Source organism: Pagrus major, chromosome 5 (genome assembly GCF_040436345.1).
Source record: "Pagrus major chromosome 5, Pma_NU_1.0".
In the NCBI taxonomy this organism is placed as follows: Eukaryota; Metazoa; Chordata; class Actinopteri; order Spariformes; family Sparidae; genus Pagrus; species Pagrus major.
Window position 1 is genome coordinate 24,412,916 of NC_133219.1, and position 13,851 is coordinate 24,426,766.

Here is a 13,851-nt window from a genome sequence, read left to right on the forward strand (position 1 = left end):
TGGCAGGTTTGCTTCAACTAACCCTGAGTTTCCCCTGCTCTTAATTTGAAGCCTGCAGACTGAAGGCAGTGGCAGACATGGCGTGTCCGTTTCTCGAGGAGCCAGTTGATGTCGAAGCGCAAATACTCCGCAGAAACCTCCGGATGATGTCTCTTGGATGTTTTATCATTCCCTGATGAGTACCTGTTTGAGCGTTTCCGTTTCTCTGCACCATCAATAATTTATCTAAACAATATTCTCAGCCCTCCCATCGCTCACATGACACATCGTGGAAATGCTCTCGGTTCCAAGCAAATTCTTTGTATTGCACTTCGTTTTTTTGCCAACGGCAGTTTTTTGTACAACATTGGTGATGCAGAGCATGTGTCCAGGGCAACCGTCTGTCGGGCTGTCAGAAATGTGACAGTGGCACTGAAACGACTACTACACACGTTTGTAGTGTTCCCAAGTCACAGACCCACCAGACATCTCAAGGAAGCGTTCCACAGAATTGCAGGTATCAGTGTAAGCAGTAATTAATGTAATGTCACTAAGCTTTGAGACTCAAAGCACTAATCAGCCAATCTGATATATTTTAGGGTTTCCAGGTGTGATTGGCTGCATTGATGGCACTCACATTCCCATCATAGCTCCTTCAATAAATGAAGCAGATTATGTGAATAGGAGATCTGTCCACAGCATTAATGTACAGGTAAGCCTAAATAGTAGCTTTTAACATTACAAATGAAATATACTTCAGTACAGCTACTGCAGCTAATTACTGTTCTCCACTGTGAAGATGACATGTGATGCAGCCTACATGATCAACAATGTGGAAGCAAAGTGGCCTGGGTCTGCATGACTCTCGAATGTTTCGTGACTCTACACTGAGTGATAGATTTGCCTGTGGTGAGTTTATATACAGTAAAGCTATATTCTATTATCAATATTTTGTTTCCTCCTATTGCAACTGAAACATTAAACTGTATCTTGAATTATCATAGGAGAGTTCGATGGTTACCTACTCGGAGACAGAGGGTACCCCTGCCCGCCCCATCTGCTGACCCCTTACCCTGACCCTGAGCCCAGCCCACAGCAACGCTACAACGTAGCTCACTGCAGGACACGAGCCAGGGTGGAGATGACCATTGGGATGCTCAAGGCCCGATTCCAGTGCCTTCATAGGCTCAGGGTCACCCCAGAAAGGGCTTGTGACATCATAGTGGCATGTGTAATCCTACACAACATTGCCACAATCAGAGGGGAACAATGTCCTACTCTTTCCCCTGATGATCCAGACAATAATCCTAACCCCCCTGCTGATGCACGAGATGGAAGAGCCGTTGGAGACATGATATACTTCAATCATTTCTAACTGACCCATCACCTCCCCAGTGTCAAAGAAAGACAATGTGCCTCTCATTTTATGAGGTCTTCTGTATTTCCTGGAAGTACAAATGTTGTACAGTTAATCTTTTGTTGTTGAAACAATTGAAAATCATCCACCTGTGGGCACATCACCCACCTTCAACTGACGATCCAGCAGTTGTATTTCCATTTGTCTTTTTGATCTGCAGCCTTATGTGATCCATTTCCAGATTTGACTTATTGATTTGTGTTTGCAAGTACACCTTGTACAGTTGTTTCACAGGGAGCTATAGGAACACAAATGACGTTGAATTTCACAGTGCCATGTCTACTTAGTGTCATAGTAAGTTGTGGGTCAATGCTGAACAACATCTTACTGAGGTAAGCTGTGCTGTGGAGGTTGATGGACCCTCTTCCTCATTGTCATTTCCAGCATTGCTCTGTTAGAGAGAAAGAAGCTGCAAGTTGCACTGTGGAACAACACTATCATTAACTGAAACCAAAGTTATTTTAAAAAGGTGTAAACCTCAACGGGCCTTTCTGCATCTTCCCTTTCTGTGGCGGCAGATAGGGTGTCTTCATCCTCCTCCTGTAATAAAAAGAAATTATTGTGTTATATTCTACCCATCATGACAACTCTGTGGAATATTAAGAGTACTTACAACAGCATGGAGGTCTCTTATAACAGAAGGCTCCACGAGACAGATTACACCATCAGTAACTGGTAGAAGAAGATTAGTCAGTTGATGATTACCCAGAAATGTGCCCCACCTAATGTACATTTCTTTTCTTTGTTTTTTTTGTTTTTTAACAATAGTGTGCAGGTCCCATCACAATTTTTCAGACTCTGAGTCACCTTGAAATAGATTGATATCTGAGAGCAACAGCAGCCAATAACAGAACTGTAGCCTACTGCTACAAGAAAAATCAGTGTGCCAAGTTGTGTCTATGATGAATGGATGGCCATTACTGAGCTAACAGTAGAAAAAGCATGAATGTAAATATGCCATTCATTTGAATAACTTACCTCTTATGTAGGCCCTTGTGTCCTGGGGCGTGGCTGGCTCTGATGAGCTCCCCCCAGAGATGCCCTCAGCAATAGGTCACCCACTGTTCTGACTGAGGGCATCTCTTCAGCCTCTGTGAGTGGTGGTGGTGGTGGACCGCCATCTGTTTTGCGGGCCTCAGCCTTTTTTCTGTTGGCTACACTGGAGGTCAAATTTGAACATATCCAGAAAACACAAATCTGGAGACATGCATGTACAACAGGCATTTAGGTGTGGCTTTCATTTAGACAATATTAAATACTGGCAGTGATGGGATGGCTGAAGATTTGGCTTTTTCTTTGTTTAGGGGATTTCCCTAATTACTTAAATATGGCTATCACATGTTGAATGTAGCCACTGAATGCTGTTTAATGAGGGCAGGCTATAACAACACCACAATTGCTTGTAATTAAATTATACCTTACGTGTTTGGACTTTATTTTTATATTTCATCTTTAGTTGCTGCCCGTTGCAGTCCGTTTTGTGCCTGTTGGGTTGCACCTGTGCGCTCAAACACATATACAGAATATAAATGTTGAATGAGTGGAACACTCAAGACGAAACATTTCTTTTTTTTCTCCAATTAATACTCACGCATTGACTCAGTCAGCAATTTTCTGCCACACAAGCTCTCGCTATTTTGCTGCTGCCCCAGTATTGCTTTTTCTTTTGAAAATATGCTCATTTTCTGCATATGCAGTCATTAATATTTCCAACTCCACTGGGGAGAAGTAGGAGGATCGAGGCTTTATTCACCTGTTGCCATGGTGGATCATGTTATCTGCGTTCCACTGATGAGGGCTTTTTATATCCTCATGCACGAGCTTCAGAACAGGTGTTAACAATTAGTTTAACACCTGTTCTGAAACCGAAAACTCTGAGTTTGACAGCTCAGAGTTGGTCAACCTAGAGTTCAGGTTTTGACTCAGAGTTTGTTAAACTTGCTTCCTGAAACAGGCCCCAGGTATATTAAACCAGGCGAAGAAACCTCAAGACGGGAAGCGGGAGTGAAAAATAAGTGGCGCTGGGGTTGGATAGAGGAGGCCGGAGCAGATGGAAAGCCTCATGGTAGCTGGCGTCAAAAACTGAAGGAGCCAGGAGCTTGTTTTTGTGCACCGTGCTCCAGAAAACTAGTGTATGGCAGCAGCGGGAAAAAAGTATTAGCTCGTCATGCTTCAGACCCGGGTCACATAGCGTCACATAGCGTCCGTGCGTGCTCTCTCCCACACATCGACCTTACCGGGAGCGATGGCTACAGGTACCACAGCAACATCTATGACCGACCATGTGTGTGAACAGAAAATTCGTATGACTGCGTTTATAGCTGAACACAATCTCTCGTTCACAATGGCCCGGCCACTTGTGGAGCTGTGCAAGAAGTTAGCGGAAGACAAAAATGCGTTGGCTAAATTATCGGTTTCCAACAACCACGCTAGTTACTTAAACACACACGGCCTTGCCCCCGAGTTCAAGAGACAGCTGGCTGAAAAGCTAAAAAAGGCAACCTTTTCTATGAATGTAAATTTGACAAAATGTTGGCGTCATGGTAGATGATGTTTGGGATATATCAGATTTCTATCTCAGAAACAGAATCTTTGACAGCATTTTGAATTTTGATCTCATGTTAAAAGATTTTGGCAAATTCGCCCATTGCCATAATGGCAAATGGGCGAATTTTATGGGCGAATCCTTTAACAATTGGAGTCAGTGCAAGAATGTTAGTTTTTCAGTTATGGAGCAAATCATTGTCAAAAATGCTGCAAATCAACTACAATTTTATAGTAACTGATGATCAAATTTTCATTTTTTTGGTGAACTGCTCATATTTCATTATTAAAAACCTTGAAATTGTCATTCCAACTTCTTGATGTGATACGTGATTGATACTCTCAAAGTGCACCAGATTAATTCATTTAGATTGCAAATGTTCAAAATTTTCTTCCCCGGACCCACCTAGTGGAGCCCAGGCACCTATAACACTACCTCAGGAAAAAAAAAATTAATCAATATATTTAAAATATTTTAAGTAGTCCACCAGTTTAGGAAATGACAATGGGCCGGATCTACTAAAGGTTTGTGTGTATTAAAACGTGTGCAAACTCCTTGCACACGCAAAAAATTGTACAAACTGATTTACTAACAGTGCGCAAAAAGGGTTGCTTCTGTCAAAGGTGCAAAATAGCGCGTCTGCATCCAGTTAGTACATTTGCAGCAATGAATATGCAATATGGGGCGTTTACATGCAATTGTCCGTGTTCTGGGTGGAGATATATAAATATATTAATTTAGCACATGCAAAGTGATTTATCAAACCTGAAAGCAGTTTTGCTAAATAGAAACTGCTTCTATATTTAACACATCTCAAAGGGAGGTGCAAACGGTTTCTATGCATAATTGCGCACACATGGCTGCGGTTATTGTTGCAAGAAGGAGACGCCGAAACAATGGAAGCCTGTTTTATTTGCAGACCTTTTATTATACGCCAATTTTTCTTTTGTTCTTCTTCTGATGTCTTGGTATCTCCTTTTCGCTTCATCCACTGTTCACCTGTTTTTTCCAACAGCATTAACTTTTTCACCGATTTTCTCCCACACGGCGTTCCTTTGCGAGACCGTCAGATTCCTTTGCTGCAGCTCATTGAAATGTTTATTCACTTCCTCTACCAACACTTCTAATTCCAAAGGGTCGAATTTCACTTTGCGCGTTCGCTCTCTCAAACTCGCCATGCTGAAAACCATGAAACATGCTAAACCCTCATTTAAATAGGCGTGTCTCCAACACGTTTGCACCTGTTGTCATTTATGCAATCACTCTTAGTAAATCGCCCGCAAACCGCGGTTCAACCCCACACGCAAATTTCTAGATTGCGCACGCAGATTAGTACAAGCAATTTGGGATCTTAGTAGATCCGGCCCAATGTGTGTTGTCAGAGGGACTTTCACATTCACCTGCCCAGGTCCACTATGACTAACTATAGCTTGAGTTTCTACAGGCTGAACTGGCATCCTCCCTCTGACTTCAGAAGCTGTGCTGAGTCACTGCACCAGAAGTAGTTCCAGCTCATTAAACAAACATGATACAAGGTCATAAGTAGGCTTTAGGGGTGTTGGTAGGCAGATTTTGTAACTCTAGACAGAGCCAGGCTAGCGGTTTTGCCCTGCTTTCAGTCTTTATGCTAAGCTAGGCTAACAGCATCCTGGCTCAAGCTCAGTGCTTGACATTGGCACTCGCATTCATCTCATCCTGGGAAAGAAAGTGTCAACATGTTTATCTCCAAATAAGTTGTACTACTATTTTAATGTTATTAAAATGTATTTGAAAGCATATGTCTGCACGTCTCCAAAATGGGTCAATGGACCATCACAGCCATTTACAGTATATAACCTGTGCAAACACAAACACATTGTTTTTTGCTGAAATTGGAATATCAAGACAGATTTTTAGAATAACAATACAACTAAATTCAGCTGTTACTGCATCTTCTGTATGAAGTCAAACACAAGCTGCGGTTGTCAAAAACATAATTTGCATCTTTATTTATGCATCAAATTCAACAACATATTATTTTCAGCAGGACCAAGATTTGTGTTCAAAACCCCAAAAACTATTTCCTGATCATTTATTTTACTATCATTTGGGAAATCAATAACTACATGTGGATTGGAATAAAATAGAAAGTGCTGCGAGAAATAGAACAGCAAATATTAATTTATTTTGATGTCTACACTATATTCATGTCTCCAGCTGAGCACAGTCACCCAAAGAACAGTATCATCAAGAATTAACCACCAGAAGTTTCTGCATGTAGGAGTTGAGCCACTTCTGTCTTTCCATGGAGGTGAGGAGTTTACTCTTCTCTCTGAAGGCAGCATCATCAGCCACCACCATGTTCCTCTTCACCATGCCACCACCCTGAGACAACCATTCAGCAGGCCACGCCCTCTCCATGCTAGAGATACACAGACCAAGACCTCAGATCCGTGACTAGAAACAATCCACTTCAACAGTAATACATAATTTTGAATACTTTAAATCATTTTGTAATGTATTTCTTTGAACTGCATCTGAGTTGAAAAAAATCATGAACATGGAAAATGTAGTCTTTAAGATGCACTGCTTGGTAAATCTCCATTAGCACCCAGACTTCCCACAAGGCTAACAGTTTAAAAGAACAGTTTGACATGTAGGAAAATATGTATAGTGGCTTTCTTTAATATGTTGTTCATGTTTTCAATTTGTAATTCTTAAATATGCAGCTGCAGCCCGTTAGCCTAGCCTTGGTTAGCATAAAGACTTAAAACAGCTAGCCCAGCTCTGTCCTTAAATTAAAAAAAATCCACCCTCGCCGAGAAAGAGTATTAGAGTTATAGATAAACAAGATATAATGTGTTAAGTACCAAACTTAAAAAAGGATTTTGTTACCTTTGGCTGAGCATGGCTAGCTGTTTGTAATACCTCCAGTCTTTATGCTAAGCTAACTGTTGCTGGGCTGTAGTATGGGGACAGAATACTGACATAAACCGCGTGCGAGCAATGCGTGCAAATTGGATCCGCGCACGCGTAAATCAAACATCCGTGCGCACATTTTTTTCCCCTAGCGCTTTCAAAGCACTCGCGAGCTATTTTGTATCCTGCATCTCTGCCCCCTCCAGCAATATTGTAGCCTGCGAGGAGAAAAACAGCTCGAGCGTGCGCAGAGTCCGCTCGCAATACTTTCCCCTGCTCGTGCGAGTGCAGACTGCGCGCTCGCGAATCTCTCCTCTCCTCGCTCGGAAAAGTTTCCCCTGCTCGCACGCGAGTGATTTTTTTTAGTGGGCGTTTTTTGTCAGCAAGGGGGCGGGCCTGGGGGGCATGCCAATCACCATTGTATCCCGAATATAATTGGTTGAGCGAATTCGCCAAGTGGACAGCAAGGTAAGGCAACACCACTAGGACAAATGGGACAAACCACACGGCCCTGAATGCCTGAATGACATGTATTGTGATTTGGTGTCTTGACTTGAATGTTTGCAAAATGTCACACAGAGCAATGAACTTCAATATGTTTGTCTGAGTGCTGTCTTTTCTTTCCTCTATCGTTGACATTAATCTGATAAAATGCTGATCATTTTTTGGAACTTGGGTCCTGTTGCACACAGACTGTACATTTTTTATTTTGGTAAAACTGTTTTGTTCATATTCTAGATCTACTTCTTTCTCCCTGAAAATTATAAACGTAATATTAAAAAAAAAAATTTCTGCAAGTTCTTGTGAATTTACAAACCTCTCAAAGCCCACGATCGCCCGTCTGAGCAGTTGGCTTCATTCCTTCTCTGAGACCCGACCCGATCCGATCCGCAGCTGTTGAAGCCTGGACCCGTGTGTCTGACTTCAGTAGTCACAATGGTCAGACACACCTGGATTAATCAATTTGACCAATAATGTAAGACAGGAAATAAAGGAGCTGGCTTAAGTTGAGGAAGTAGTGGAGCTGTGCATAAGGACTGCGGCAAAAAAAAGAAAAGAAGAAGAAGCTGAAGTCCGTGGTCCAACCTGACCCGAGGTTATTAATGTTTTCGATCCGAACCCAGCATGTCCGGACAGTGTTGTTCGAGCCTGACCATTGAGAGCTCGGACTGACCCAAGGAAAGAGCTGGAGCCTGTGTGGCTACAGTCTGTGGCCAGAGCAACACATTTATTTAGAAGTTTAATCACTAGTTAACTTAAAATGAATGTGTGCTCCAGATCCAGCTCTTTCCCTCTATTACTCTTTTAAACAGTAAGAATGAATTGATTATATTGTATTTTTTCCATCTTTGCTGAGCATAAGATTTGTTCAGAATTAAATAAAAGCCTCTCCCATATAGATATATATATATATATAGCCTGTCTCAAATATAGGCTAGCAGCTGGAGAAATAGCCTACTATATTGACACACATCTGCATCTGGACATAGGCCTATGTGCTGCTCTCATATCGAGATATTATTAACTATAGGCCTTTCTTTCTTTTTTTTTTCTTTTTTTTTCAAATAATTTTTTAATATTACGTTTATAATTTTCAGGGAGAAAGAAGTAGATCTAGAATATGAACAAAACAGTTTTACCAAAATAAAAAATGTACAGTCTGTGTGCAACAGGACCCAAGTTCCAAAAAATGTTCAGCGTTTTATCAGATTAATGTCAACGATGGAGGAAAGAAAAGACAGCACTCAGACAAACATATTGAAGTTCATTGCTCTGTGTGACATTTTGCAAACATTCAAGTCAAGACACCAAATCACAATACATGTCATTCAGGCATTCAGGGCTGTGTGGTTTGTCCCGTTTGTCCTAGTGGTGTTGCCTTACCTTGCTGTCCACTTGGCGAATTCGCTCAACCAATTATATTCGGGATACAATGGTGATTGGCATGCCCCCCAGGCCCGCCCCCTTGCTGACAAAAAACGCCCACTAAAAAAAATCACTCGCGTGCGAGCAGGGGAAACTTTTCCAAGCGAGGAGAGGAGAGATTTGCGAGCGCGCAGTCTGCACTCGCGCGAGCAGGGGTAAGTATTGCGAGCGGACTCTGCGCACACTCGAGCTGTTTTTCTCCTCGCAGGCTATAATATTGCTCGAGGGGGCAGAGATGCAGGATACAAAATAGCTCGCGAGTGCTTTTAAAGCGCTCGGAAAAAAAAAAATGCGCGCGCGGATGTTTGATTTGCGCGCGCGCAAGTCTCATTGCTCGCGCGCGGTTTATGTCAGTATTCTATCCCCATATGTAGCTTCGTATTTAGTGCACAGATTTTAGAATAATTTAATCTCAAAAAGAAAGCACCTTTTTTTCCCCCAAAAGTGAAACTATTTGTTTGAAGAACCACTCACCCAAATCACAAAAATACATATTTTCTCATTTACGCACAGTGTGGTGGTTCCCAACCTGTGTAGGGCTGCAGCTAATAATTATTTTCATTATTAATTATTTTCACAATTCATTGTTTACTATCATACATGACAAAGAAAAGCAGCAAATTGATATAATTCTGAAGCTGGAACCAGCAATTTTATTTTTTAAAATTTTTTTTTAACATTTTTGCTTGAAAAGTGACTAAAATGATTAATCGATTATCAAAAAAAAACAACAGCTTGCAAATCCTTACTTTTTTCTTGGGAAATACTTAATAGTTTTACCTATCTAGGCCACTGAAAGTATTTATAGGAAGTGATATTAGACAAGATAATCCATTTTTGGGTAAACTTCTCACATTAAAGTTGTGTGTAAAGTGTCATTGTCAGAACCATGATTTATTTATATAAATGATCAAAAGTAATGCAGCAGATACCCTGTTCTTTTGGTAGGGTTTCCCCTACCATAAGAAGGTTTAGGTGCAGTACCAATGCCGTTTTGGCCACCACCAAAGCCAAATAAATGTAAAATCGATGTGGAGAGCATCAAAACTAACTAAATTACTTTTTCCAGATTTAATGGTTGTGGTTAGTCGCCTGTGGACTTTTTTTTTAGTTTTTTCATTTAGCTTTTTGTTTTTATTTGTTTATTTATTATCTGTGCTAGCTTTTCCAACTTATGTACACAAATATAATAATGGTCCATAATTATGTAAAATTGCATATTTTTATATTAAAAAATGTAAAATTGTCTTTGGGGAGGATCTCCAAACCCCCCACCAAACACCTGCACCCAAGTCCTCCACAAACCAAAAGGAAAACACTTTTGGGTGTGTTAAAATCTATACATACATAAAACCCATACGCACACTCCACAACACACAAATCATTTTTTGCGCTTTAAATTATTATTACTGTCAATAAAAGTTCACCTTATCCTCTTGCACCTTATGTTCCACTTACCTTACCATACCTCGGCATTTATTTTATTTACCTCAGTATTTTATTTTATCTTATTTTATAACCACTTAAGCATTTTATTGTATATAGTATTTTATTGTTTTTTGTATATTGTATATAGTACTTCAGTGTTTCTATATTTGCCCTTGTATTTTGACTGTATTTGTACTTGAATGTATCCGCTACTATCTATCTATCTATCTATCTATCTATCTATCTATCTATACATAAAGACTTTGATATTGCAAATGTCAGCGAGGGACAAGTTTTAACACATTAGAGTCACTGAATGTAGGGAAGTCTTGTGTCCTTTTTTTTTAACAGCCATGTTACACCTGTTGTTCAATTTGATTACAATTTCATAATAGTAATTTCTAGGGATGCATGATATGGATTTTTTTAGCGGATATGATTACCGATAATTACCTGACTCTCATGGCCGATACTGATAAAATAACCAATAATAGAAACCAACATTTTTATATTTTTCATACACACCTGAGTGTAAGAAAGGTTAAGATGTAGTGAGCAAAGATGGTTTATTTGATATTTCATAGCTGTGATAAAATTGTATGAATAAAGTTGAAGATTTTTTCGCTTGTGTTGTTTTGACAACATGGTTACATTGCGTGGCTCTACACAGGTGCAGCAGTTCGTCGTTATGAGTGTGACAACAGCGTGTTTGTTGTTGTTCTTCTCTGTGTGTATTGGCTGCTCACAAAACAACTGTAAAGGTACCACCTACTGTTTGTAGATGCTGCACCTGTGAAGACAACAAAAGCAATTTGGCTTTGTAGTATCGGCTGGATTTATTGGCTGTAATTTCTTTAATTACCATTAACCGATAATGTACATTTTCCATTATTGGGCAGATAATTTATCTGTCCAATACATCCCTAGAATTTTCCCTCACTATGCAGTTACCTCGCCTCTGTCCTGTCTGGGGCAAACAGCCACGCCTCCCTCATCAGTCCTGCCCTGCTATCAACTGCTGCTCTGAGACTGGGGGCTGACATCATTTGAATGCTCCAATCACGGAGAGAGATGGAGGGGAAGAGGACCTCCCAGTCGTCTTGTTTAGCTTCAGCCGAATCATGAGGATTTCTGGAATCAGATAAGATTAAACTTAATGATTCTTTGGGGAACATATTTGATCCAAGTCCAACATATTACAACGAAAATAAAGTTATTTGAGGTACTAGTAAGTTCATTCGTCTGGCAGTTATTCAGTCCAAACCATTAACAGTCAGTCTGCTGCCTTGATGAGATTAAATAAGAAACCACCTGAGATGTAGTTGTGGCTGAGGGAAGCCAGATGTCACCATGGTCATACCCAGAATGCAAAGAAACAGGAGGGACACTCGGGGGAGAGAAGGCACCTCAGACATTCCTAAAAACATGGAGAAAAGATGCTTTCTTTACAATAATTTAAGAGCATGTTTACTCAGTTGTGTATTTAAAATCTTCATACGAATTAAAGTCAAACCAAACAATAACGATAGAAACCTGTTATTGTCATCATGAATACATATCAATTTTTGAAAAAAAATAAAACATTTCAAAGCTACTATATTTCTACCTTTTACATTTGTATGCCAGCGTGTACAAACAGGATTCTGTATATTACAACAGGTTTTCTTTGGCTTGTTCCACTTTCCACTAGGTTCTGTAAAATGCAGTTTTTTCTGGGTTGGTGTCTTTGTTTTTTAAGACTCAGACAGAACATATAATACAATGTAAAGGCTTAGAATATCTCATTATTTCTAGGTCATCCACCTGGAGCTGTCTCCAAGGTCAGTTGTCACCTAGACTTGGAAGCTGCTTGGTTCATGAGAATCTTGGGACCTAGAATTAGCCAGAAATGATTGAGGCATCATCTGTGCATACTGTTTTAAAGAACCATTTTAGAAGTATGTTCCAGACGACTGAAAAGGTTTTGATGAGAATTGTAAGACAACATAAAGAGCAAATAAAATATGTTTTAAAGATTGCTGTATCGTGCAGAATTAGTAACAAAACCCAATTAACCTTGAAAACCTTTTGTTCTTGAGTTTTACTATGTGCCCAGCTGGAACCAAATTCTACAAATAATGATCCCAATCAATGACACTATTTTTCAAAGAAACAAATAGAATTCATGTGTATACATTAAGCCACTTGGAAACAAAATGTATATGCCTTATATGTCTTATATGCAGCACAGCTTAAAGTAGAATTAGTGTCATGCAAAGGTGTCAATTATGGAATTTTTTGAAAGTTGTTAGTAGGTTTTAAAGTTGGCTGATTTCTTACCTGCTTCTCACGTGGACGTGTTGGTCTCTCTGTTAAAAATATGTATTAGCAGGCAGCTTCTCGAAGTTGGACTTTCAGAGGTTAAAGTTTAGGCATCACACAAGCAGAGAAATGCTCCAGGGCAGACCACTAACTTTTGTTTGTTGCTGCTTACCATCTACCTCTTATTTCTACTCCAGTGTCCTCTAAGTAGAAAGAAGTTTAGATAAAAAACAAACTTGGATTTCCGCTTGTACTTCTTTGTGTTTGGACCGCTGGTTGCTTCTGCAAGTGGCTGTGCAGGTCTTTTGTGGTTGAAAGCTATCAGTTCCTTGTCATACATACTTATATACCCAGGACTGGAGTGTTTTACCCCCCCCCCCCCAAACCTAACCACACATATACAAAAGAATACACACCCTTCTCCTGATCAAACCATCCTTGACATGAGCGTGCCTAGCAGAGGACAGCCCTAGCGGAAGTGTTGTTAGCTTGTTAGTGTCGCATTTCAAAGACTCTTAGTCATGGTGCTGTTGTGGAGAGCCCACTGTCTTATTACTGAATGTCATTATAGTGCTTGACTGTGTATATATATGTGGAAGTGTATTCATTCATACCTTATGTCAGATTAACCAAACACTGGATGTTTTTCCCCAAGACTAAGGCATTACTGTCTCACTTTTTCTACACAGAATGAAAAAAGATTTCTATGGACCTTCAATAACTGACTTCACTAACTTGGGTACAGTTGAAACAGGCTGCAAACACAACACTGATACATCACTGATATATCACCTTTTAACTTTTACAGCTGCATACTTTTAACCTTCATTCATAGTTATGTTTGTGTCTGAACGTCCAATATTCACTCTTCTTTTAGTTCTGTTTTGGTCCTCACCAACTACTGAGAGAAACATCTGGCTCATTAGCTTCTAAGTACTCCATTATGTTCACTATGTAGCCCCATTCACACTGCCCTTTGAGTGTGGGGATCCTGCACCAATTCTCCGCATCCTCCTCTGTGTGAATGTTTCAGATGCAGCGAGGGGTGAAATTTCACTGTGCCTCTGATGCGCCTCCGGAGGTAGTATCAGAGGTGCAGCAGAGGCGAACCGGCATCTGTGTGAGCCAGTGGCGTAGAGCGGGGGCATGTCGATCTGATGGTGTTCACTGTCTGATAACTAAACAGATCCATCACTCATCAAAATAAAGAGAAATGTCCCACAAAGCAACGTTACATGACCAAACAACAGTAAAGTAGTAACTGGTAGTGTCTTTGGCAACTTACGTGAGGAAAAAAATACTGCAGTTATACGTAGAAAAGACAGACAGTCATCCTTGTCTGTCTTGATCTGATTGG

At 40.3% G+C, this 13,851-nt stretch overlaps 1 protein-coding gene across 1 annotated transcript; it reads right to left on the bottom strand.

The window, feature by feature from the left end:
* Positions 1 to 6,064: 6,064 nt before the first annotated feature.
* Positions 6,065 to 11,608, bottom strand: pth2 (parathyroid hormone 2). Its single transcript, XM_073467264.1, has 3 exons — positions 11,505 to 11,608; positions 11,145 to 11,324; positions 6,065 to 6,342 (listed from the first exon to the last, which is right to left on the bottom strand). The coding sequence occupies exons 1-3, from the start codon at positions 11,606 to 11,608 to the stop codon at positions 6,168 to 6,170; spliced, it is 459 nt and encodes a 152-aa protein (XP_073323365.1). The 3' UTR covers positions 6,065 to 6,167.
* Positions 11,609 to 13,851: the final 2,243 nt, after the last annotated feature.

What these genes read in the sequence shown, in the direction of transcription:
- pth2 (XM_073467264.1), bottom strand. Translation starts at nt 11,608, where the DNA reads ATGTCTGAGGTGCCTTCTCTCCCCCGAGTGTCCCTCCTGTTTCTTTGC. An exon ending in CAGCCACAACTACATCTCAG is followed by an intron (nt 11,325 to 11,504) that starts GTGGTTTCTTAT and finishes ATCTGATTCCAG; the next exon opens with AAATCCTCATGATTCGGCTG. An exon ending in CCAGACAGGACAGAGGCGAG is followed by an intron (nt 6,343 to 11,144) that starts GTAACTGCATAG and finishes GTGTATCTCTAG; the next exon opens with CATGGAGAGGGCGTGGCCTG.